The 25,990-nt window shown below is 42.3% G+C and overlaps 4 protein-coding genes across 4 annotated transcripts; 3 read left to right on the top strand and 1 right to left on the bottom strand.

The window, feature by feature from the left end:
• Window positions 1-3,836: 3,836 nt before the first annotated feature.
• tube1 (tubulin, epsilon 1) lies at window positions 3,837-9,628 on the top strand. The gene is made up of 12 exons (XM_072444174.1): window positions 3,837-3,920; window positions 4,120-4,193; window positions 4,424-4,476; window positions 4,563-4,614; window positions 4,726-4,841; window positions 4,928-5,049; window positions 5,116-5,303; window positions 5,707-5,867; window positions 6,052-6,192; window positions 7,617-7,757; window positions 8,937-9,111; window positions 9,225-9,628. Exons 1-12 carry the CDS (start codon window positions 3,896-3,898, stop codon window positions 9,381-9,383), a joined length of 1,407 nt encoding a protein of 468 aa, XP_072300275.1. The 5' UTR covers window positions 3,837-3,895; the 3' UTR covers window positions 9,384-9,628.
• Window positions 9,629-9,986: 358 nt separating this feature from the next.
• On the bottom strand, window positions 9,987-14,165 carry ccn6 (cellular communication network factor 6). Its single transcript, XM_072444224.1, has 6 exons — window positions 13,924-14,165; window positions 12,901-13,174; window positions 12,065-12,298; window positions 11,012-11,205; window positions 10,449-10,754; window positions 9,987-10,417 (listed from the first exon to the last, which is right to left on the bottom strand). The coding sequence occupies exons 1-5, from the start codon at window positions 14,122-14,124 to the stop codon at window positions 10,473-10,475; spliced, it is 1,185 nt and encodes a 394-aa protein (XP_072300325.1). The 5' UTR covers window positions 14,125-14,165; the 3' UTR covers window positions 9,987-10,417; window positions 10,449-10,472.
• A 1,659-nt stretch (window positions 14,166-15,824) lies between these two features.
• LOC140363766 (probable G-protein coupled receptor 139) lies at window positions 15,825-17,449 on the top strand. The gene is made up of 2 exons (XM_072450317.1): window positions 15,825-15,928; window positions 16,440-17,449. Exons 1-2 carry the CDS (start codon window positions 15,862-15,864, stop codon window positions 17,447-17,449), a joined length of 1,077 nt encoding a protein of 358 aa, XP_072306418.1. The 5' UTR covers window positions 15,825-15,861.
• Window positions 17,450-17,802: 353 nt separating this feature from the next.
• On the top strand, window positions 17,803-23,479 carry traf3ip2a (TRAF3 interacting protein 2a). Its single transcript, XM_072444249.1, has 9 exons — window positions 17,803-17,907; window positions 18,446-18,735; window positions 18,914-18,959; window positions 19,615-19,739; window positions 19,863-19,951; window positions 20,040-20,108; window positions 20,248-20,352; window positions 22,924-22,998; window positions 23,067-23,479. The coding sequence occupies exons 2-9, from the start codon at window positions 18,447-18,449 to the stop codon at window positions 23,211-23,213; spliced, it is 945 nt and encodes a 314-aa protein (XP_072300350.1). The 5' UTR covers window positions 17,803-17,907; window position 18,446; the 3' UTR covers window positions 23,214-23,479.
• Window positions 23,480-25,990: the final 2,511 nt, after the last annotated feature.

Below are 25,990 nucleotides of genomic sequence, written 5' to 3'. Positions count from 1 at the left end.
TTCCTTTTCTGTACATAGTTATTTATTTTTACATTTTTTTTTTTTATATAGTTATTAAAAATGTTTTGTATATAGTTCTTTAATGTTATATTTTGTAAAAATAAATTAGTTGATATAATAAAACGTGTCTCTTGTATACCTCGGCACCTTTTTCATATATATAATACTGGGTAGTTAAATTTTGACTATTTAATTATGTACTTAATTCATTTTCCAAAATTTTAAATAATAAACAAAAACAGCCAAGGACAAGAGCTGAGCTAATCACTGTTTTATTAATTTAACTTTATTCTTATACTTATAAGAATATATATATATATATACTTATATATATTGAATATATATATATATATATACATATATATTTTGGCTCAATCTTGAGTGATCATGTGGTCTTTGCTGACGTTGTCTATAAATATGAAAAACACTTTGTAAAAAACATACAACAGACTGTGAACAAATTTACCTAAACAGACTCAAATTAAGCTCTTTGTTGTTTAGTGGGTGGCTCTTAAAAGGGCCGTTGTGGGTCAGTCCTGTGGAGGACATGACTACTCTCTTGGCTGCCATGGCACTGCTCCCTCCTCATTAAAATGGTCCTTAAACACAGGCGTCCAACTTCTGCGTCGAGCGCGAATTGGCCGCCGCAGTCTGAACGGGCCATTACTGACATTTGGCATTGAGGTTTGGTGTAAGACTTATACAAGTTCACTACAAACGTGCAATAAGAACCATTAACAAAGTAGGTTATCTTGATCATACCAGTTTTATATTTGCAATTCAACTTTTTAAAACAGCAAGACTTCGTTAAGTTCAGCACTGCACAATTTGTGTTCAAAGCCAGTAAAAACACCTTACCAGACAATATTAAAAATGATTTACTCAAAAAGATAATGGATATAACTTGAGAGGCCCAGAACCAGTCGGGAGGATCCAGGGCTCAGAGTCAGGACAGAAGGCTCAGCTAAAAAGCTCCAAGGCAAATGAGCCGGCCCTGGTTGCTCCAACCTCAGAATGTCCGGGCAGAGCAGGAACCGGGGGGCAGAAGCAGGCGAGAGTGGAGGTCAAAAAGCTCCACAAAAGGCTCCAGACAGAATAGAGTCCGGGCCAGCCAGGCACATGCATGGTGACCAAACAGGTGGGAGATAAACAAAAATAAAAAAACAGTCTGCTTGGATCTGGTATCGTTGGTCCATTCTGTCACGTGGGAGAAATCAAAAGAACGACCCAAAATGCAAAACTGCAAAAACATTATATTTTTTTAAAAACGGTCAAAATAATCCAGGGATAAATCCTCAAAGGAATTTACAGGTAAATGGACAAGACAAAGACAGTGATACATGACGCTTAATATATAGGAGACAACAGATAAAACACATCAGGACAATCAACAGACAGGAAGTAAAATTGAAATACAAACACACAACAGAAACGTTTCCGCTAAGTACCTCACGAATACGTTCCCCAACTCATGCACGTTCCGTGCATATAAGCATGTAATGCAAAACTTGAACATTATTACTGTATAGAGGGCCAAAAACACAAAGTGGGCTGAGCCCACTCAAAATTGAAATGAAAGTACCCGTCAGTGACAAGGGACCCACAGCATGACGCACGAGCACTTTCCGAAAATGTATAGTTTATGTTAGTTTATTTCTTTATTTCCTCCCATGTTATTCAAATGGGAAAATGGCCAAATCTTTTACGAACTCCTCTTTGAGCATTAGCCCGATTAACCTGACATTTGGTGAGACTCATCTTCAGGGGTGGATCATCAAAAGTTATAAAAAATGTATTCCAAGAGTCACGGTCTCTGTGCGGTGTAGCCCCAACCTTCTTCCTTTATATGTAAGGCAAGGGGGAGAAGACGCAATAGCATCACAGATTCAGCAGTAGGTGTAATAAAAGGAAAATTGGGGCACGTTAGCGCCCCCTCCTCTTGTGCTGTTGTGCGGCGTGGCGGCAGCGTGGCGAGGGCCGATCATTGCCGCTTGCAGGTATATTTATTATTGGCTCGAGCCATTCCATGGAATGGAATGCGACGAGTCTTTGTTCTTGCCTGTTTTCTTATTATCGGCGGATTTATGTGAAAGAGATATTATATTAATATCATATTAACTTTATTTATGTTCATGAGCCATACAAATCAAAGTAGTAGACGAGTCAAGTACAGACTCATTCATCAATGCTTTGCAGGCATTTATTTCTATAAGACGAAATGTTTGACAACTAAGATGTGATAAAGGAACCAATTCTGTTTGTGCCCAGAGAGAATTCTCAACCTTGACAAGATGAGAATCAGAAGAAGATACTTGGATGTGAATTTCTCATGAATCCCCAGTCAGCAAGTCACAAGGGCGAAGTGTGGAAAAGACAGATAAGGACCATCCATAGAGTGCTTTTAGCTAGACCAGTCAGGAAAGAGACTCTACAGTACATCCTTAAGAACCTTCTTGAAAAAAGCTATGGCGATTATCAACAGCAGACCACATTCTGTCCAACATCTGAATGATCCAACAGGCCCTGAACCATCAACGCCTAACCACATTCTAACTATGAAGTCAACCACTGTTCAACCTCTACAGGACGGTTTATGAAAGAAGACCTGTACCTTCAAAAGAGATGGAGAAGGGTACAATATTTGACCAACGAGTTTTGGATTCGTTGGTGAAAAGAATATTTGCTCATCTTGCAAACAAAACAAAAATGTGAATACACACGAAAGAGATGTGAAGGTTAATGATGTAGTGCTTCTACAATCAGATCTGGCACCACGCAATGAATGGAAGCTAGTCAAAGTCACACATGTCGACCCAGAGGCAGATAATACAGTGAAGAAGGTTAGACTTTTGGTTAGTGAAAGCACCCATGATAAAAATGGTAAATTTACAACCAAGATAACTTCCCTTGATCGACCGATACATAAGATTATTGTTTTGCTTGAAGAAGACTCAGGTTTCATGGTTATTTTCATGTTCATACTCTGTGTCAATTTTATTTAAGTAATATAAATCAAGGATCTGTGAGATTTTGTGGGAATGTTAATGCCACTTTTTCATTTCTATTCATTTTCTGTATACACTATCTTGTTTTTGGTGTAAGTTTCTGAAGTGTCACCAGAGGGCGCTGTAGTGCAGTAGATCAGATCAGAAAAGCTGCACAATGAAGTTAAGACATGATTATAAAGAAAAAACAAAGCAATTTTTTCTCTCAGTACCAACAGTAGTCAACAAAGTTAGTTTTTTGTCCGTTTTATATTCTAAGTCAATGTCAATTTTATTTTTTGTTTAGCAGATTATTGTTTTATCTGTGTCTGGTGCCATGGGCTGTCATCTTAAAATTATACTAAGAGGGCACTTTTTCCACTCCATTTTATAATGTATGCAATGTTTTCCCCAAATATCCCTATCAAATAATCGTGTAAATTGGACCAGACTCTACATTCCTGTTCTAGACGATGTTCTACAAATATATGTTCAATACTTTCCTAAGCGTGGAGAAGTTTGCAGAAAGTATACATTGATCTATTAATAATAATCAGTTAACGTTAAACTTCAACACAAATCAGAGGGGGCAGCATTACGCTATGACATCATCAGCCTGCCGAAAGTCAGAAGAAGAAGAAGAAGAAGAAGAAGTTTGCGGAAGAAAACTTTTTGTTTAAAGAGTAAACAAACAACACATGGTAACAACACAGTCCCATCCTTCTGCCCGCGCTTCTGCTTCTGCCAGGGTATCAGTATTATTATGGCGCTGACATGACGCAGGAACGTGAGTTAAGTGGGCTTTGAACTAAAAAATAAAGGCTAAAGAATGAAGTCTAAAGAATAAAGTATTTCGGTAATGTAACACTTGGATTATAACAGCAAACACCAAAGAAGAAGAAGAAGAAAACATGACGCAGTCTGTCGTTGTCCAGGGTGAGTGCACTGCTTATTCTTATTATGATTTTTGTTATTCATTTTCTAATGGTTCACCTATTGCCATTCTTTACATATTTATCATGATACACAACATTAATCTGGGCAGCTATGCTTCTTTCAGTCATTAAAAAGCAGACACACACACAGTTGCATCCTGTTACACGGTTATACATTATGTATAATATGTATGTTGCAGTGGGACAGTGTGGAAACCAGGTCGGCTACAGATTCTGGGATTTGGCCTTGAGAGAACACGCCCATGTCAACAAAGTAAGATCTTATGTTTGTCTTGCTGATGTTGGTTTTAAACGATATTTCTTCATGTTTTTATAAAATATAAAAATATAAAGCAATGAGATCATTACAGTACAGTAAGATTACAAGCAGAAGTTTAGAATCACATATTTGTAATAAATGAATGGACTCGTGGTAAAAAGACAGCACTTTTCATGTGGATTTAGTATATTTAGTCAGACACTAACCTTAATTTGCTTGTACAGAAGGGACAATATGATGAGGCTATAAGCAGTTTTTTCCGAAATGTGGATTCCAGGTAAATGGCCTGCCTGGTTGGTCTGTAGTTCTGATCCTAATCCTTTTTTAGATGTTTAAACTGTTTCTGTCGTGGCGTTTTTTCAGGCGGAGCTGTAGAACAAGTGTCGGTGAGAAAATCCATCAGCTGAAGGCCAGGGTAAGTCCCCAAGAGAACCCCACTAGGGCTCAATCAAATTCAATCAACTCAATTAAAAAGGACCTTATAAAGTGAATGAAACGAGTACAAAGTTGGCAGTGGTATGTCCAGGCCGTGCTGGTGGATATGGAGGAGGGCGTGGTCAATCAGATCCTGCAGGGGCCACTCAGGGACGTGTTTGACAGCACACAGCTCCTCACAGATGTGTCTGGCTCTGGCAACAACTGGTGAGGATGTGACGGGACAGGCTGTCGGAGCTAAACTAGTCTCATTTATACACCCTTTTCTAATATGAGAGGTCTTGTTTGTACAGGGCAGTGGGCTACATGACCTACGGCTCTGCATACAGGGAACAGATTGTAGACCAGCTCAGAAAGGCGGCAGAGCAATGCGACTGTCTGCAGTGCTTTTTCCTCATCCACTCAATGGGAGGAGGTAAGACCAATGTCCCATAAATACAGAAAAAGAACATCAGGATTAAGTTTAAATGATTACTTTCAGGAACGGGCTCGGGCCTCGGTACCAGGGTCTTACGCCTTCTGGAGGATGAGTTTCCAGAAGTGTGTCGAATAGTCACGTCTGTTTACCCGTCGGAGGCTGACGACGTGGTCACCTCTCCCTACAACAGTGTCCTGGCCATGAGGGAGCTGAGCGAGCATGCCAACTGTGTCCTGCCTGTGGAGAACCAGGTCGGTTTTCCCATCACAGCGCTGTATCACACTCTTATATTTATACCAGGTGTAGTCCAACCCTCTCTTAATTAAAGTCAAATACAAAAATGTGACAGTCTTTTTTAAATCGGTTCAATAATGTCCTGCTTAATAACAGATTTCCTTACTAATATCCAAGGTTGTCATCATTCTGCTGTCTAATGGGAGTGCTTAAAATCATTGTGGTAGATTCTTTGTGTTTAATGCATACATTTGATTTCCATTGATCCATTGTGGTATCAAAAGTACTACAATCATAAATGTTATAATTGAGGTATTGATAATAAAATGTCTTTCTGAAACCTAGAGAATAAAATATAATGACATTTACATCCCTAACACTGCACTCAGCCCCTCTCAATTCTCTCATTTCTCCTACAAGTCTCTGGTGAATATAGTGAACAGAATCAGACACGGCAGTGGAAAAGCAGGCGTGAGAATGGACAGCTCGGTCATTTCAGGCTGCGGGGGGCTGTCGACGGGTGAGAAGCCCTTTGACGCCATGAACAACATTGTGGCCAACCTTCTGCTACATATGACCAGGTTAGAATTGGTCATGTCACTTTATAGAACGTCTTTGTTACGGGGTCAATATGATAACAATATAAATGTTTTTCTTCCTGCAATGGTCTGTGTGTGTATCGAGTTTTGAGCACAACAAGGGCGGTTTAAAAAGTCTGTATCTCCCGGACAAATAATACATAAACATTTGCTGTGTGTTTTTCAGCTCTGCGCGTTTCCCGGGCTCACTCAACATGGATCTGAACGAGATTCCAATGAACCTGGTGCCCTTCCCACGACTGCATTACCTGGTCCCCAGTCTCACGCCCCTCTACAGCCTGGCAGATGTGAACATTCCCCCCAGGAGGTCAGCACAACTCTACACTGGTGCTCCAAAGGCTATCTATATATATGTATGTCGATATGGAACCTCAGCAGCTCAAAAGATGCGCAAAAAGACAAATTTGATTGAAATTATGATGAAATAAACACAATAAATGTCTTGTGCCGGATGTTAGTTTACAGCTGCATAACACTTAATGTAATGTGTTCAGTACAAGACCCTTGAGCATGCACGCTCCTTTCTTCTACTGCAAGATTTGTTCTGACTAATGAGATGAGTGACAGATTAGAGCAACCAATATAATATTATTTGCCTTAATTTACTGCTTGACTCATTTTAAGCACTACAATAAATTTACAGTAGTGATTTGAATTATTAGACCACATGGCCATTTCTGCTGCAAGTCCATGAAGTGGCCACTAATATATACAATTAATAATGATGCTGATAATCAAGTTGGCATCTGATTTTAGATCCATGTTGCAGACCTAACGAACATTTCAACTTTCTACTTATTTACATTTTTTTAGCAGATATCTAATATTTCTAAATAGCTATTTTAATTAGTTAGTAACTATACAGAAACGTGTTTGGTGAAGTATATAACCAAATACTATCCAGTAATCTTAACATGTGTATGCTTTCATATTACGTTGGTGAGTTTTACAACTACTGGGTGTCAAATGTGCTTAAATGTTCAGAGAATGCAAACATATAAACATAGAGGTCAATCTAGCCTTGTAATGTGAAGTGTTCCTGAACCGTGCACTCCCTTTTACTGTTCTGATTGAAAAGAGTATACGCTTGTGTTGAAGTAAAGTCTACTACCTAACCATCCTAGTTCTGTTCTGCTTGTAAGTTAGGGTCCCAACAAAAACTATGTGTATTTATTTATAGAGAAAACAAGATGATTTACAACATTCTGGACTCACTATGTGGACAGAAGCAAAACTTGCTTGAATTACTCTGGGGCTTTCTGGGAATTCAAATTTCCTCAAATTGGATTTGCTTTATGCATATAATTTATTATAAAAATGATGAAACATCAAAAGGCCTTATTCTGTGCATATAATGCTGCCTTTTGGCCCGTGGCCTCTGAAAGGCTCTCACTGTGCTGTATTTACTCAGCACCGCCCTGTCGCACAAGGCTCACATTCACCTGTGGCCTCCATCTGCCTCTGCTCAGACCTCAGATGCTGCTGCTGCACTTACAGTAGAGCTCTATCATTTCATCAAACGTGACCAGTAGTGGCAGTCTTCTACTGCCACTATTCTCAAACTGTTGGAGTCATTTAAAAAAGTATTTTAATGTCATCATGTGAAATAATTGTAACCAAAACATACTAATATTTTAGAAAGTTTTGCTTACACTACTGCTGTTTCTTTTTAAAAATGCAGAGCTGCACTCGGCATGTTCATTTGTAGAGAACCATGCTTTTGTGTCCTAGGCTGGACCAGATGTTCAGTGATGCCTTCAGTAAAGAGCAGCAGTTGATTGAAGCTGAGCCCAGGCGGAGTCTGTACCTGGCCTGTGCCCTTCTGCTGCGGGGAGACGTGGGAGTGTCGGATCTGCAGAGGAACATCCAGAGGTCCGAGAGGTCACCTAAATGCTCACAGTCACACATGATGGGGGTGTAGCGAGGAAACAGGATAAAACAAGACAATCAATTCTGTCCTGAATTGAGTATTTTTGATAAATACAAGGGAAAGGGGTGCAAAAAGGGGGCTTCAGGCTGGTGGGGAGTCCTTGCCTCAAGTGGAGGAGTTTAAGTATGTCAGGGTTGTTCATGTTCGGACTGTTGTGGTGAAGGAGCTGAGTCAAAAGACAAAGCTCTCGATTTACCGGTCAATCTAGGTTCCTACCCTCACCTATGGTCATAAGCTTTGGGTAATGACCGAAAGGACAAGATCGCGGATACAAGCGGTCGAAATGAGTTTCCTCCACAGGGTGGCTGGGCGCTCCCTTAGAGATAGGATGAGGAGTTCTCACTCCCCGGTGATCGAGGGGTTAAGACACAGCACACGTATGCCAGGCTCCATGTGCAGCTGGCCGCAGTGCCGTGAGTTTGATTCCCGACTATTTACTGCATGTCCTCCCTTCTCTCTCTTCCCCCATTTCATTCTCATCGGTGAAGAGCTCAGTCACATGGGAGGCCGCTGCTCTACTCCAAGCTCCTCTAGGGACTATGACTACGTTCACACTGCAGGTCAAATATGTGACCTGTATCCAATTTTTCCAAGACAGTGTGAACAGCACAATTCAGATTTTTTTTTTTTAAATCTGCCACTTTCGTATGTGGAAATAAATCCGATATGTATTTGTACTTTTAGAATGCGACTTCAGTTTGAACGGTCAGGTCTCCTGATCCGACCTGAACGTAATCAATAGGCCACATTTCCGGGATAAAAAAGTGGAGCGAAATGGCAGTCAAAAGAGCCGAAAATTCTCAGTGGAAGAAGTTTGTGAACTAATCAGTATACGGGCAAATCAATTCAGGCTAAAATAGAGGGTTTGTACCGTAATCGGGGGGGTATTTGAGGCGTATTTTAGGTGGTATTTGAGGCGGGATTTGAGGCGATTGCGAAGGAGTTTGCCGAGCGAGGAATTGTGCAAGGCCCTGCTTAGACTGCTGCCCCCACGACCCGGCCCAGGATAAGAGGAAAGAGATAGAAGGATGGACAAGGAAAAAGATTATTTCTGCTAAGAATTTATAAAAAATATTTTACAACAGCATATTATAATATGGTGTTCATTGGCTGCTCGACAGACTGAGGCCCACATTGCCCTTCGTCTGGTGGAACCTGGACGGCTGGAAAGCGGGACTGTGTTCTGTGCCCCCTGTTGGACATGCACACTCCCTGCTGGCTCTGGCCAACAACACATGCCTCAAATTCACCTTCAGCAGACTCAAAGAGCGCTTCATGAAGCTCTACAAGAAGAAGGTACGGGACAGACTACACTATGCTTTCTTAATACTTTTGTACACAACTTGTAGTACTACTACAATAGTTGTGGTCTATTGTTGCTCTAATGTGGTATTTCCTCTGTTATAAAGGCTCATCTTCATCACTACCTGCATGTGGAGGGTCTGGAGCAGAGCACCTTCTCAGAAGCCGTGTCCTCTCTGAGCTCACTCATCGCAGAATACCAAGAGCTAGACATCACCAAAGACAAAGTAGTGCCTCATGCTCCTCGGCTCACTATTGCCACATGACTCCTGCTGTATTCTGCTACTTTTGTTTGTGCTTTTAACTCTGTCCTCCACACTACTTAAACCATCTTAACTGTTGTTGTCCCTTCTTTTTGGTCCATAATATAAGACTCCTTCCTGGCAGCTTGGACCTTTTATAACTCTTAACCTTCCCATCACTTTGGGCTTTGGTATTCTCTTTTTGGAGTGACTATAAACACCAGAACACATCAATTCAAAATGTTTTTAATAAATATTGTGAAAAGGAGCAGTGTTGTCATTTTAAACCTAATATTTTTCACAAATAGATTTTTCCATACAGTTGAGAAAAAAGGTGGATGGATAATTTGAAATGCTGCTTATAAAAATATTCTTTATACACAGGGTGTATAAAGTCATGATAAATCTCGACAATATTCAGTATTTATTATCCTCTATAGATGAAAATGTGTTTCAGGGTTTGCAGAGCCATGGATGAAGATGTCATCGTGTTCAGCTTCAGTTGTGCTCATGTCATCGTGTTAAGCTTCAGTTGTGCTCATGTCATCGTGTTAAGCTTCAGTTGTGTTCATCTCATCGTGTTCAGCTTCAGTTGTGCTTATGTCATCGTGTTAAGCTTCAGTTGTGCTCATGTCATCGTGTTAAGCTTCAGTTGTGTTCATCTCATCGTGTTAAGCTTCAGTTGTGCTCATGTCATCGTGTTAAGCTTCAGTTGTGCTCATGTCATCGTGTTAAGCTTCAGTTGTGCTCATGTCATCGTGTTAAGCTTCAGTTGTGTTCATCTCATCATGTTCAGCTTCAGTTGTGCTCATGTCATCGTGTTAAGCTTCAGTTGTGCTCATGTCATCGTGTTAAGCTTCAGTTGTGTTCATCTCATCGTGTTAAGCTTCAGTTGTGCTCATGTCATCGTGTTAAGCTTCAGTTGTGCTCATGTCATCGTGTTCAGCTTCAGTTGTGCTCATGTCATGGTGTTAAGCTTCAGTTGTGTTCATCTCATCGTGTTAAGCTTCAGTTGTGCTCATGTCATCGTGTTAAGCTTCAGTTGTGTTCATCTCATCGTGTTCAGCTTCAGTTGTGTTCATCTCATAGATGTTAAGCAGTGATCTCGAGTGCTCAGAGCAGGAGCAGCTCTGAGAACATGTTTCCTGGCTCACTGCACGTCTTCTGACACACACAGGACGTGATCCACTGCATCTTCCACCGTGTGCTGGAGCCATCCTTGCACAAAAAGCTGACTTGAATCATGCGTGACTTGTTGGGAACACAGCAGCGCTTGTCTGTGCACACGCCGCAGTACATGGGCCTTAACTTCCTGGTGGTCGTGCAACCAGACAGTGTCAGCTTCTCAGCCTTTTTTGCCTGGAATTTGGGCCGACATGTCTTTCCATTTGGAACCTATCCAGTAAAATAAGTCACAAAAAATATTTATAGTTATTTGCCCAGTTCATGTCCTCTATACACCATTCAAATTAATGATTCTCTTCTTATGAACTTTTCCTATAGAAGAGATTGTGCTATACTTTTATAAGGCCGAAAACATTTCAAAGATTAATGTAGTATTTACGCAACTAGTTTAGATTTTGGCTGAAAAGAAAGCCCTTTTACTTGTTTGTCTGAACATAGTAGTCACAACTCTGACTTTGGGAACTCACCTTGATACTTTTGAGGATGTTCTTGTCGCAGGGCCGCAGCAGGCACAGCTGTCGCTCCTTCCTCATCTCACACTTGCTGTTGTTGTTGTTGATCCTCACAGAGATGCCCAAACCACAGCTCTTGGAGCAGGGGCTCCATGATGTGCTCTGGACCAGGCAGTTCTTCTTCCAGACTAAAGGAGGATCCCTGTAAGCTTTCAGTGTTACAGTTAAAGGCAAGTGTCATCACCATAGCATCCAAACCGGACTTACAAATCCATCTGATCTTTCCTCATGATCCCATATTCAACACGTGTTCCTCACACTATTTTATTTACATTTGTACATTTTTCAGTGTGCCTGCATGACTTGCCAGCAAAGGTAAGTGACCCAAACACCTCAGAATGTGTGAAAAACATAAAAGAATCACATCATGTTTTTGATGGATTTGAGTATGTTTGATAATTGTGCTGGGATGATAACAATGTCAGACCATCTACTGTACAACTATATACTACTAAGAAGCTGTGAAAAGTCTAAGCAAGCTTTTTTAAATGCTGTAGTTTAAATCCTACAGCATAAGATTTGAGCGGATTTAAATAAAAGCTTTTATTTTTTTATAGTTTATTCAAAGTTGTTGGAAGAGGGTGCATAACTTTGGCCATATCTGCCAGTATATTCTCCCACATCAATAACATCCTCTGTTCTGCTTACTTTTACCACTGTAACATCTCTTGTCTCTGCTCATCTCTCACTCCTCACACCACAGCCATACTCGTCCACAATCTCGTCACCTCCCGGATCAATTACTCTCTCCTCTTTGGTCTTCGAATCCCTCCAAAAACTGCAGCTTCTTTAAAACTCTGCAGCCTGCATCATTTTATTATTACCCAGGCATATGATGCTTTTAACCCTACCATATTACCCTCAAAGATAGTGTGTGGATTAAAACATAAAACACAACAACAGGGACAAAAACCCTTCTTCATGTTGTGGAGGGAGATGGTGTTACACTACACACGCCTGTGGCTCATTCAGACTGAAGATCGCACGAGGGCTATAGTTCGCACTCACCTGACATGTAGGTAGTGTCCTGCTGGTGCTTTTTAGGACTGGGAGGATTCCGGGGTCTTGCTGGGACACGAGCCATCAAAGAGGCGGGTAAAAGAGCACTGGGCTTTTGGATGAAGACGGGAGTGCAGCCGATGGCGCCACCGATGCACGTGCACTTGTAGCGGGGGGTCGGCTGGAAGGCCTCTCCGTTTTCATAGTGGACTCCATTCAGGTCACAACCCACAGCCATCATATCTTAGGGAGCACACATTTTTATGCAGTGAGGTATCTTTAAGGTCTGACTCCTGCCTAATTTTCTTTCTCATTTTGAGACTTTCATCACATTATGGTTCAGCGCATTGTTTTTGAGAGGAATTTCCTCAGCTCCATATATAAAGATTCTTACATACGTTTTGTAGTTGTTTGTTATTCTTTCCGTTTACGCTTTTACATAGATTCATACATCCAACTTGTTTTCTAGGCCTACTCAACAATTCTTAAGTTCAAATGTTCTCTGAAGGTTTGAATCTTTTTCTTTATTAGACAGGAAAGGACAGTGTGAAATGGGGATGAGAGAGAAGGGAGGACATGCAGTAAACTGTCAGAGTCAGGATTCAAACTCACTACTGTACACTGTACTGCACTTGGAGCCTGCATACGTGTGCTGTGCCATAACCACTCGACCACGGGCAGCACGGTTTGAATCTTTTTAAACTTAAAACCACCTAAATTGAATGGCTTGACTAGTACACAAAGACTTTAATAATTGATTTATTTCTAAATGTGTTTGGGTGACGTGTGAACAAGACTATGGGATGTGCTTGTTCAGCTATACTTGTACCCTCTACAATACTTACAAGCACACAGACCAACTTCGTATTTGGGCTTGTCCCGGGAGAAGTCGCAGTACATGCCCTTATGGGGGTCGCACACGTCCCTCTCGTTACAACCATCTCCAATCTGACGAGCGCAGCTCTTACAGCAGCCACATCCATCCAGCACTGAGCTGACGCCTGGGGCACACGGTGCTCGTGGGGCACATTTACAGGGCCACTGGCAGAACTGACGCCGCTCCACCCGATCGTCCCGACCTGACACATATGGCCCATTGTTGGTCGTTCTGCAAAAACCCTGAGGAACACATAGGCCATGGTATAACATACACTTCAAGATCAAGATTACTTTATTTGTCCTGTAGGAAATATACAACATATTTCCTCTGACTCACAGGCTGCCACACACCGATAAATACACATGAAACAGATGGAAAACATGACATAGACATAGAATTGGAATAATACATAGATTTAGGTTCACTGATATAGGGAGTACTTGTGATACATAGTAGACATATAATTATTCTTATTAACAGAAACGACCTTGATTCTTTATAAATCCTGCTTAAGTGATTTTCCACATTAAGTTAGTGATCTAAGGCTTGATAAACTTGATATGGGAAAGTGTGATGCGGTCCACTATCACAGTACAGCTTAAACAGGACAGGCAACATGAAGCTGCAGCTTCTCTAATACAATTCTAGTCAAAGAGAGGGTACTGATAATTACTCATTGTGTGATTAGAAGCCTTGTCTGGAACAACAATTTGGGCTTGTACACCGATTTTGATTGCTTGAAAAAGTTACAACTCAAGTCAAAATCTGTGCTGTAGAGGCACGTGAGGTTATGCCAAAAATCTGGAGCCTGTGTGCCAGCTTTATGGAGTGAGTTATGGGGAGTGTGTGAAAATAGCAGGTCCATTCACAAGTGATTAAGCCTTCATAGTCTGCCAGATTCACACAGATGTTGTGGTCTTAACACAACATATCACATTTTCCTCCATTACTTTAGTACAATCTCAGCAAATGAATAAAATGTTCTTACCTTTTGAGAAAGGATGAGGAGCACCACAGAGAAATGCAGCAGCATCTCTGATGTGAGGTGGTCTGTGGAGTTCCAGAAGAGGGTCTCAGGACGAGGGGCCAGGGGCGGGGTCAAAACAGAGCTCTGAGGGCACAAAGCACACTCTGTGTCCTCCACAAACACCCTCATGTAGAAAGGAAATATTTGTGTAGAGACGCACATGGCCCACTCCTCCTTCCCCCCTCCTCCCTCAGTGACCCAGTACTTCTACGCCCCATTCCCCCCTCTGTGACAAGACTTGGAGATCCTAAATCTAAAGCAGAAGGAAGCTGCTGGGTGTCTTTTGGGGGGTACCCACTGGATGAAGGCTGCTGTCCTCTGCCTGTGGATGAAAGAAGACATGGGCTAAAATACTTCCCCATTCAGTCTGTACAGCGCCTCCTTTAGTGTAAGCACCAGTTGTGGATAAAGATACTGGCTGTTCTGTGGAATTGGACACTTGGATTGTGACAGATGCTTGTTCCTCCTGGACCTAAACCAGGTGGATGTATGAATGTGGTGCTGGTCTAGGGTCTTTCCACCGGGTAGATGAACGTCCCTAAACCATCCCCCATTGACAAACACAGAGCTTCCAGTGGTATGCTTTCTGGAGCTGGTTACCACCGTAATTTCAGCCCTTTGTTTTAAGACTCTAGAACCTGTGGCTAGAACCCCGGTTGAAGAACTTGGCCTGTACTGACAAAATAAAATTAAAAAAACTCGTGGAGAAAGTGGGTGATTTATGGCTGCTGGGTTTAGTTACTCAGTTACTCATTCCTTGGCTGTTCTGTCGGCAACTGTGCAGAAATACAATTGTGCTATTACATTACACATTATTAATGATGTTCCTAACCTTCTAACAAATACAATTCATTGACCTTTTTTAAACAGCAACAACAAATCTCCAAGCCACAGTATTGACCTTTTTTACAAGCCTAGATGATGCACCTTGGGCATTGCGCACTCCTGCCCCTCTTATCTTTTCTTTTACTACCTCATGCAAACAGTCAGTTCTTATCAGTGTCATCCGGTGTGGAAAGTCTCCACCATCCTTCGGACAAATCGATGTGCAGCAAACAAACTGTTTCCTCTGTGAGAAAATGCTGTGAGGAGCAGCATCCCAAGCTACAGCGCAGCTCCAAACTGATCCTCACAAATGACACTCATCATCATTAAGTTTCCCATTAGACCCCACCCCAGGGTCAGATTCTGAGAGCCCTGGTCCCTGGTGGGTCCATTGATAATATTCAATTTTAGGGTCACATGCAAATTAAATAAGTAGTCTGGCTCTTGTAATGATAGTACTCTAAAAATTAAACATATAATTACTCAAACTTATAGTCAGACATGAGAGAAGGGCTGCTTTGCTGAAAGGCAGTGGTATATTTACTCTTTGTTGATGCAAATGTAATGAATATGATAAAAAATATGCATTAGACACGAATGAGAGAAATGTAATCGTAAAGAGTTGTTGAAGCTGGCGAAGTGATAACCAAATCCCAGGCAGTCAGATGATGGTGATCATGTGACCTGGTCCTTATCTCTGAACTGAGTGGAGAGAAGACACAACCTCCAGCCTCAGGAGCAGGAACCATCTATTCAGCAGCTGCAACATGGAAAGTATATTACATCACTAATTCATTTCTGTGTTTATTCCTAAAAACAGATTATTCAACATACTTAAACAATTGAATTGAAGTTGTTTTTGAACAGAAAAAGATTCAGTTTTAGTCAACACTGTCCAAATGACTACACCTTTTCTTCGATGGTGAATAAGGGGTCATGACAACTAGAACTGATTATAATTTTGTGGATATAATCAGTAAGTATAAAATGTGAACATGTGTGTTTGCTCCTCTGATGTTTCTGTAGATGGTTTGACATGTCCTGATGATGAGCGCTCTGGGGGGCTGAGGAAAGATGATGTCTGCATTGGTGACAGTGCAGAAGGTCTACTACCCTTTGCTCTGCTCGCTGGGAATTCCAGGTCAGTCTGATCCTCTGCTTAGGCTTGTTTTTTTGTTTTTTTAAAGCTGCAATATTTCACAGTATGACATTAAACATCTTGCATTTTCAATTGCAAGTGTTTCTATATTTTCATTTTATTACCTTGTAAAACATGAATTCTTACCACGAGATCTGATCTGTTACTTGGCCTGGTGGCATCACGTTTGTCTTCAAAGTGATTGACAAGTTTAATGCTACACTGTGAAGGGAGTGAGCCGCACGGGCTATAGCTCCTATAAGTAAAGGCTGACTTCTGCACTGTACATTTATTTGAAAGATTTTGTTCTGAAGTTATTTTTTAAGGAAAAAATCTGCCCAATTCTGGATGCTCTAACCCAGGCCCAGGCGTTTGACAAAAGACATATCATTGGAAAAGGCTATGATGCTGCAGTAATGTGGCTTCATTCAGTGCAAATGAGGCATCACACCTTGAACATTTCAGCTTCAATAATACCAGTTTTCATGTTGTGTGTTTGTCTTTTTCTTTCTAGCCAATCTCTTCACGTTCTACATGATCCGCTTCCATAAGTGTGGCATGTCTGAGTCGGCCATGGTGTACTTGAGCTGCTTGGCCATCGTAGACATCTTCTACCTGGTCTGGGTCATCCTTATCGACTTGACCCTTTCCTTCTGGGTGCCGCTGCCCTTCTGGCACTCCCACCCCTGGTGTGCCATCCTGGGCTTCCTGCAGTATGGCTCCCTCTACAGCTCGTCGTGGATCGTGGTGGTCTTCACCATTGAGCGCTTCTTGGTCCTCCGCAGCACCCGTGCTAAACAGCACTTCTCCACAGCCGGCCTCACCAAGCTGATGTGCATGGGCATCGTCCTGGCATCACACCTGGTCTCTATACCTTTGGGGTGGATAAATATTGTGTCCACGGTGAACTTCACAGCAGACGGGGTGAATGCGTCATCGCTCAGGTGCCACTATCGGGATGCCACCTACAGCACTGTTATTGTGTGGATAACTACTTTTCTGTCTGGAGGAGCGCCCATTGTGCTGGTCATCATTTTCAACTACCTGATCGGGTACCACCTGTCCAGGGCCAGTAACCTCTTCAGCAAAGAGGAGCGGCGGGTGATGCAGGGCCGTAGCCGGGGGGTGCTCCGGAGGACTCTGCTGCTGCTCGGCACTGTGTCCGTCACCTTTGTGGTCCTCAGCCTGCCTCGTTTTGTCACTTATTGCATCCTCAGAACTATGTACAACGAAGAAGACTTTGACCGCAACGACTACAGCATCCCCATCAACGTGGCCGGGGACGTGGCCAACATGCTGCAGAACCTGAACTCCACCACAAACTTCCTGCTGTACTGCATGGTGAGTCGGCGGTTCCGCAGGGAGATGGTGAGCACGCTGACCTGCTCTGCCAAGGCCCGACGACACGTGTCTGTGCTCACCTACAGCACCATGAAGATGTTCTCTGTGGCCCAGCGCAGAGCGCCTCCTACTGGCAACGTCAGCGTGGTGTTAACTCAGCTAAAACTCACTGAACTACAATGACCTGAACTATATCTAACCCCAGGGAACATAAAAAAAACACATTCACAACAACATTCTCTCTTAAATCTTTGCTGTATACTCTTCTATAGGCAGCAAACCAGAGGACTACTGTATCATTACCATGGCTCTTTATATTATAATATTATAATGGCTTATATTCTACTATTCCGCCCCAAAGTGGTGTAAAGTAGAATTGCAATGAGGATGATCATTAAAAAGTGGCCCGTTTTGTACTAAAACATAATCTATTTCATTGGAAGTCTTTCATTTCTCATTAAAAATGCAAATAGTTGCTCTGTGAATAAAAAGGATTGATAATCGTTAATATTGTGCAGACTATTGATTTATTTGCATAATGCGAGGCGCGCGCGGTGGATATGGAACTTGGGACGGGATCATTTCCTGTTGGGACAGAACAGGTTTGGGCTGTGTCCCTTTAGCCGCGGAGCCTCCGGAAGGTAAGACTTTCGAACAAAAGAAGACCTATTGTCACTTCTAGCCGCAGGTGAATATTCCAGTTCAGTGTCAGTGATCAGACTAATCACGAAGCCACTTTGTTTGACCTCTACAGCTTTTCTGCGCTTTTCTTTTACTTTTGACACTTTCACGCTCCCGCTGTTGTTTAGACTGTTTCGTGTCTATTCAAACACAAACGTGGTCACTATTGGCAGATACTAAATGTTTTGTTGCTTTATCTTATAATACAAATGTGCTATAATCTACTCTTGCAGACTTGACTTCTGTTTGTTAAGCCAATGTTCTTATTATTTGTAACTTTATGTCTTGATACCGTACAATAAAGAACACGTCAATTTCCCCAAAACGTAATTATTGTGAAAATAAGGAAATTTGTATGTCCTGTAACCAGAGACACAGCAATTTGCAAATTTAAAAAGATGGAAATAATTTATTATGGAGTGTGCGTCTCAACAACAGTGGACCAGAGCGTTTCTGGAGATAAAAACTGCTGAACAACATGCAATCTGTCCTTCACAGCATGTTGGGAGCCACTGCTACAGGCACGAGGAGGTGCTCTGAAGATGAGCAGTTCATTCCTCACCCTAGTATCCCAGTGGAGATGGATGAGAACCAGGACATGGCTGAGATGCACACACAAGAGCCCCTCAGAGCTTTGGCCTCTGAGTTCCCCAGACTCCCCATCTGGAAAGAACCGCTCTATGACCCCCGGCACCTGCTGCCCTCTCCAGAGGGGAGCCTCGAAGCCCCCGGCCCCTTGAGATCTGAGATGTCCCTGGCACAATGTTTTCCTGATGCTCCTGCTCCGGGTAAGTCCCACTGACAAAACCCTTTTGTTTGGAGTCTGTCCCCGCTGCTGTGGGCCCACGGTGTGGACTAGAAGGTCATTATGAAACCATTGGTATCTGCCATCATTTACTCATGAATATACGGGGGTGATAAAATATTTCTTTATTCTCAATATGTATGTTAAACTACTGTGTTCAGGTGGTACGCAGTGTCCCCGCCGGCTTCCACAGCCTGCTCCTGCCAGGTGTGTTTTTCCAGTTTACATCCACTTTCACAGTAAAACATTTGGAATGTGAGATTTTCAAGTGAAACATGAGATTGAACAAACTTTGTATAAAACCTCTTAGTGTGGTCTTCACTGTATCTGTCTGCAGTGAACCGAGTTGTCTCTTAAGTAACGACTTTGCTACTTTCAAAAGTTCCTTTTTCTAAACTCATCACTCAAAAGTCAAATAACCCAAACTGCATGGATATGTTCACATTTCCCTTTTGTTCATATTGTTATGTTGCCATGAGATGTGTGAGTCTTGTGTTAATCAAATGTTAGTGTTGCTATAGTTGCGCTCTAAGATTTTATTGTTGTCACTAATACTATGTATAGTAATACTTATGACACTATTAACAAAATGTAGTCAAAGTCTTAATTCAATTTCATCCATTCTCTCTAGCACATTTCCTTACATATCTTTCTAGTATGTGATAATCATTTAGATTTAAACAGACAAACTTTAAGGTTTCTTGTGCTGCATGACCTAAAAAGTGGCTCAGTTACTGTATGCTTCTTTTACTTTGCACTTATGTGTTGTGAGTGTGTTTTTATTGCTAAATGATTCTATTAGTACATTACATGGAGGAGAATCATCTCTTTACACTGTAAAAACACTGCTGTTGCCTCTTAGTCAGGTCCCACAGAGCAGTCCGCAGGTCACCAGTGGGGTCATGAGGGAGGTCTACTGTGATCCTTGCCCTCTTCCTGTGGACCCAGGCCAGATCAGGAGAACCATCAACCTCCCTGAAGAGTGCAGTGAGTTCCAAGCAGAACGCTCATGCTATTCACATATTATACACATATGTACAGTAGTAGTCCACTTCTGGAACAGAGGAGCAACAGAGTAGGCTGGACCAACAAAACGTTATGTTCTTCCAGAGACAGTTTTCATTACGTACTCTGTTGACACGGCCAAAGACATGATTCCCTTCACCAAGTTCCTCCTTGCCAACGGATTCCAACCAGCGGTCAGTAGGAAACCCCTGCGATGACCCACATCCACAAAGCTAAGCACAGACACACTAAGAACACAACTATTCTGCCTCTGTACTACAGATCGACATCTTTGACAGCCCAATCAGAAGCATGGACACCACTAAATGGATGGACCGCTTCCTGAATGATGTAAGTGTATGTTTGGAGTCCACTCAATTTGATAGTTTTAACAGAAAAGAAGCAACAGAGAAAAATAGCAGAAAGCAAAGCCCATAAATGACATAGTGCTGTAGTTACGTCATTGTAACATCACTAACTTTTTACACAGAAATCCGTGTTGATCATTGTGGTCATCAGCCCTCAGTACAAGGAGGACGTGGAGGGGCATGGGCCTGACGAGCACTGTCTGCACACCAAGTACATTCACAAACAGGTGAGGGCGCTGCACAAACAGGTGAGGGCGCTGCACAAGCAGGTGAGGGCGCTGCACAAGCAGGTGAGGGCGCTGCACAAGCAGGTGAGGGCGCGCTGCACAAACAGGTGAGGGCGCTGCACAAGCAGGTGAGGGCGCGCTGCACAAACAGGTGAGGGCGCTGCACAAGCAGGTGAGGGCGCGCTGCACAAACAGGTGAGGGCGCGCTGCACAAACAGGTGAGCGCGCGCTGCACAAGCAGGTGAGGGCGCGCTGCACAAGCAGGTGAGGGCGCGCTGCACAAGCAGGTGAGGGCGCGCTGCACAAGCAGGTGAGGGCGCGCTGCAATAACAGGCGGGCAGGTGGGCGCGCTGCACAAACGGACGGGCAGGTGGGCGCGCTGCACAAACGGACGGGCAGGTGGGCGCGCTGCACAAACGGACGGGCAGGTGGGCGCGCTGCACAAACGGACGGGCAGGTGGGCGCGCTGCACAAACGGACGAGCAGGTGGGCGCGCTGCACTAACAGACGGGCAGGTGGGTGCGCTGCAGCCGGCTCCTCCAAACAGCTTTTGTGCAGTGACATAAAGAATCTCTTCAATACAGTTGTGTGCTGTGCTTTTCTTTTCTAATGAAGATATTTGGATATGTGTTATTCCTTATTAAACAATATCAGCTCAGGTATGTGATCTATTCTAATTGTAGAAAAAGCTTCAGTTGTAGTCATCTGGACTCAGTTAGAAAAAATAGACATTTCGACTCTCATCCAAGAGTCATTGTCAATAAAAGAATTTAGGTCGAGAACTCCGATATTTATACTATTCTGTGGGCACACCTTGAGCTCTGTGTTGTAAGGTTCTGATCACACCCAGCTCTGTTAATCCACTGCATTGATGTGCTCTGAGAAGGTTTCCAGCAATCAATCAAGAAACAAGAGTTGGAAACCTTCTCAGAGCACATCAATGCAGTGGACCCACATATCAGGTTTACAAGAGAAGACGCTAAGGAGAATTGCTTGGCCTTTCTTGCTTGTTCCACGATCAGAGGAGAGGACGGGGAACTCCAAATAGAAGTATATAGGAAACCTACACACACGGACCAGTATCTGCTCTTTGGTTCCAACCACCCACTACAGCACAAGCTGGGTGTGATCAGAACCTTACAACAGCTCAAGGTGTGCCCACCAGCTCAGAGGGCAAGAAGAAAGAGGAAAAACATGTCCGAAATGCCCTCTCAGCCTGTGGTTACCCCGCTTGGGCCCTCAACAGAGTGAAGAGAACCAAGAAGCAGGACAAAAGGGAAACTGAACAGAGAAGGAAGGGTGTCTCTATCCCTTATGTGTCTGGCCTGTCGGAAAAACTGCAGAGAATTTTTAGACAACACGATGTCCCTGTTTATTTTAAACCAGGAAACACTGGTTCATCCTAAGGACAAGTTGCCGACTCAAAAACAGAGCAATGTAGTTTATTCGATCCAATGCAGTGAAGAAAGTTGTAAAGAACGTTACATAGGTGAGACTAAACAGCCTCTACACAAGAGGCTCTATCAGCACAGAAGAAATACAAGTTCAGGACCTCAGAGCGCCGTGCATCTCCATCTTGAAGCCTCTAATCACTCGTTTGAAGACGGTGAGGTGAAGGTTTTAAGCAGGGAGAAAAGATGGTTTGAAAGAGGAGTCAAGGAAGCTATTTTTGTTAAAAAAGAAAAACCTTCTTTAAACAGAAACGGAGGTCTAAGGTTCAATCTTCCTGTAGTCTACAATGGTATTCTGAACCCCTGGAGAGGTAGAGGACCAGTACCAGGACATTTGGAGTACATTAGGGTCTCACAAAGACAAAGGGGAGACTAATAGCCCATTAAAGGGTTGAATAGGCTCGGTAGATACCAAGAGGGTAAGTTTCTGTTGAAACAAACAACTCTTTCCTCTTCAGGAAGGCTCCTCCCAATGGGCTGGACTTACCACAGAATAGTATAAATATCGGAGTTCTCGATCTAAATTCTTTTATTGACAATGAGTCTTGGATGAGAGTCGAAATGTCTATTTTTTCTAACTGAGTCCAGATGACTACAACTGAAGCTTTTTCTACTATGGAACACGCCTGGACGAATGAGGGATTACACCAACATCTATTCTAATTAAAAAGTGCGTTGAAACCTTTAGCAATAAAACATGCCGTAAATCTGTGTCTGGTCAAATTCTAAAAGGTGGAATTCAATTTTGATACATATGAGATTTTAAATATTATGTATCAAAATGTAATTCCACCTTTATGTAACAACATTTAAATTATAAGTGAGTGAGCAGTTTATGAAAGCATGTAGACAAAATACATATTTATGCTGTTCATTGAGCACTTCAATTGATTTAGATTCAAGAGTAAGAATTTCAGTTATTGTTTGAATCCTCATAGAAGTAATGTATGCAAAGGTTTAACCATTTACTACCAGTGGCCACTAGCACCATCTGGTTTGTGGTTGTATGTAGTTTGAGGCCTCAGTATTTGTGCTGAACATTGGTCTGGGGCACTTTTGTCTCCCTTTTTGGTCACACAATCGGTTGATTTTAAATTGCCATTATGATGCCTCATTGTAGATCCAAAATGAGTTCATCCAGCAGGGATGTCTGAACTTCCGGCTGGTGCCAGTGCTGTTCCCCGGAGCCTCCATGGTACGTTGGGCAGAACTTCTCATGGTGTCGTCACTTGGAGAATTAGACCTGTGTTTCCTGTGTTGCAGATACATGTCCCCAGTTGGCTCCAGAGCACAAAGCTGTACCGCTGGCCCCAGGACGGCCCAGACCTGCTGCTGCGACTCTTCAGGATGGAACGCTACATCGTCCCACTGCCTGGAAATGGACTGACCCTGTCTGTTCGCCCGCTCTGAACGCATCACTCTGATCGTCAAGCGCTGGAAATGGCCTTAAATGAAAAGGCTGTGTGTTCTGTTTTTTAGCACTTTACTTGAATTTATCATTCTGAGACCTGATTGTGTGAGGCAGTTCCATACATCTGTGTTAGATGTATTGGGGGTGTCTGGGAATATTTTTGGGGATTTTAATAGAAATAAACCAAGTCTCACTGAAAGAATGAGGATCAAAGGATATGTCTACTCTGAAATCAACTTCAACAAAACTCCAATGGACAAATTAAGCTTTGTGTGGATTCTCTTACTTGATGTTTTCCCTTGTTTCAATGGTTTGCCATGTGATGTCTAAATAAATATGGGGAAAGGGCAATGCCATGATCTGAGCAGAAATGCAAAAAGGAAACCCATTTCAGATGTGACCTCGTTGATACGTGTTGTGTCTCTTAAAGTAAACTATTAATATATTAATTAGACCAATGACTCAAGCCTAGATTTGTGGCTCTGTGGGTAAAGCCTGCTACAGTCAATACTGCTTTGTCTACTTGACTGAGAGGCTTTCAATCAACATTTTATGTCAACTGATAGACTTTTCTCCAGTCTTTCCTTGCCACCTTAATTCCTCAATCCCTCCACAGGAAATCTGAGGGTGGAGAGAAGGAGACTATTGGAAACAATGTACATAGGCTTACATTATTGTATTAGATGTTTAATCAAAGTTAAACCATTGTTTAACATCTTTATTTTCAGATACATTTTCTTGTTAGAACAAATTAGATGGTAGGTCTACGTCTCTTTCATAGCTACCTCCTGAACTCTGAATGGCTCAATATGGACACGGGTAAATGTCTGAAGTCTCTGTGTCTCTTGTTCTTTGTTTTTCTTCAGCTTAATATGTGAAGAATTCACCAACTTCTGCGCAAACAGCGCCATTAATTAAATATTTTTGTTGTTTTGTTTGTCCAGTGTGAGCAGATTACAGACCCTTTTTACAACAGGCTCCCATCAGGCCCCAAATCAGAACATACAACAAAAGAAATATATTTAACCTTCATAATAAAATAATGGGAGCATGTTTCCTTGATGTAAATCACCTTGAGTGCCTTGAAGGTAAAAAAGCGCATTATACTATCTTCCAAGCCATCTCTGCCTCAGGGGGGCGACCCCCACTTTTGGAACCACTGTCTCATGGTGTGGCTGGCGCGATGACAGAAACTCTCCTTTTTATGGCTATGCTGAAAAAGTGCACAGCAGGCTACATTCCATTTAATGTAAATGATGCCGCACATTGCTGCAGTGACAGAACACAGAGACAAGTACCAGGTTGAGTGTGAACAGAGCAAACCTGGAAATGTTCTGGGGCTGAAGCATGAGTGAATGGAGGTCGGCGCTGGACAATTATGCACATGGCATTTTATTGTTAACATTAAAAAATAATGAGCCATTTTAGCCATAAACATTGGCCAAACTCGTGGTTGGCCAGTTTTCCCTGTTGGCCACTGTTCTGGCCACTTTTGGCGCCCCCTAGAGGTGGCCAATACATGTTTTGGATCTCGGTGCTGCTGTGTTTAGGTCGAAAACATACAGAACGTGCCTGACGGGTTAGGTTCCATAATAGAACCAGGGTTAGGGTTCATGGTTAGGGTCCATAATAGATCCATGATCCATAATAGATCCATGGTTAGGTTCCATGGTTAGGTTCCATGGTAGATCCATGGTTAGGTTCCATAATAGATCCATTGTTAGGTTCCATAATAGAACCATGGTTTGGTTCCATAATAGAACCATGATAAGGTTCCATAATAGAACCATGGTTAGGTTCCATAATAGAACCATGGTTAGGTTCCATAATAGAACCATGATAAGGTCCCATAATAGAACCATGGTTAGGTTCCATAATAGAACCATGATAAGGTTCCATAATAGAACCATGGTTAGGTTCCATAATAGAACCATGATAAGGTTCCATAATAGATCCATGGTTAGGTTCCATAATAGATCCATTGTTAGGTTCCATAATAGAACCATGGTTTGGTTCCATAATAGAACCATGATAAGGTTCCATAATAGAACCATGGTTAGGTTCCATAATAGAACCATGATAAGGTTCCATAATAGATCCATGGTTAGGTTCCATAATAGAACCATGGTTAGGTTCCATAATAGATCCATGGTTAGGTTCCATAATAGAACCATGGTTAGGTTCCATAATAGATCCATGGTTAGGAACCATAATAGATCCATGGTTAGGTTCCATAATAGAACCATGATAAGGTTCCATAATAGAACCATGGTTAGGTTCCATAATAGAACCATGATAAGGTTCCATAATAGAACCATGGTTAGGTTACATAATAGATCCATGGTTAGGTTCCATAATAGATCCATGGTTAGGTTCCATGGTTAGGTTCCATAACAGAACCATGGTTAGGTTCCATAATAGAACCATGATAAGGTTCCATAATAGAACCATGGTTAGGTTCCAAAATAGATCCATGGTTAGGTTCCATGGTTAGGTTCCATAATAGATCCATGGTTAGGATCCATAATAGAACCATGATAAGGTTCCATAATAGAACCATGGTTAGGTTCCATAATAGAACCATGATAAGGTTCCATAATAGATCCATGGTTAGGTTCCATAATAGATCCATGATAAGGTTCCATAATAGAACCATGGTTTGGTTCCATAATAGAACCATGATAAGGTTCCATAATAGATCCATGGTTAGGATCCATAATAGAACCATGATAAGGTTCCATAATAGAACCATGGTTTGGTTCCATAATAGAACCAT

Source organism: Eucyclogobius newberryi, unplaced genomic scaffold, assembly GCF_026437365.1.
Source record: "Eucyclogobius newberryi isolate DKJ021-1_F unplaced genomic scaffold, fEucNew1.0.hap1 SCAF_1, whole genome shotgun sequence".
NCBI lineage: Eukaryota > Metazoa > Chordata > Actinopteri > Gobiiformes > Gobiidae > Eucyclogobius > Eucyclogobius newberryi.
Note: the sequence above shows the minus strand (reverse complement) of the source record. Positions and strands in the feature narration are given on the sequence as shown.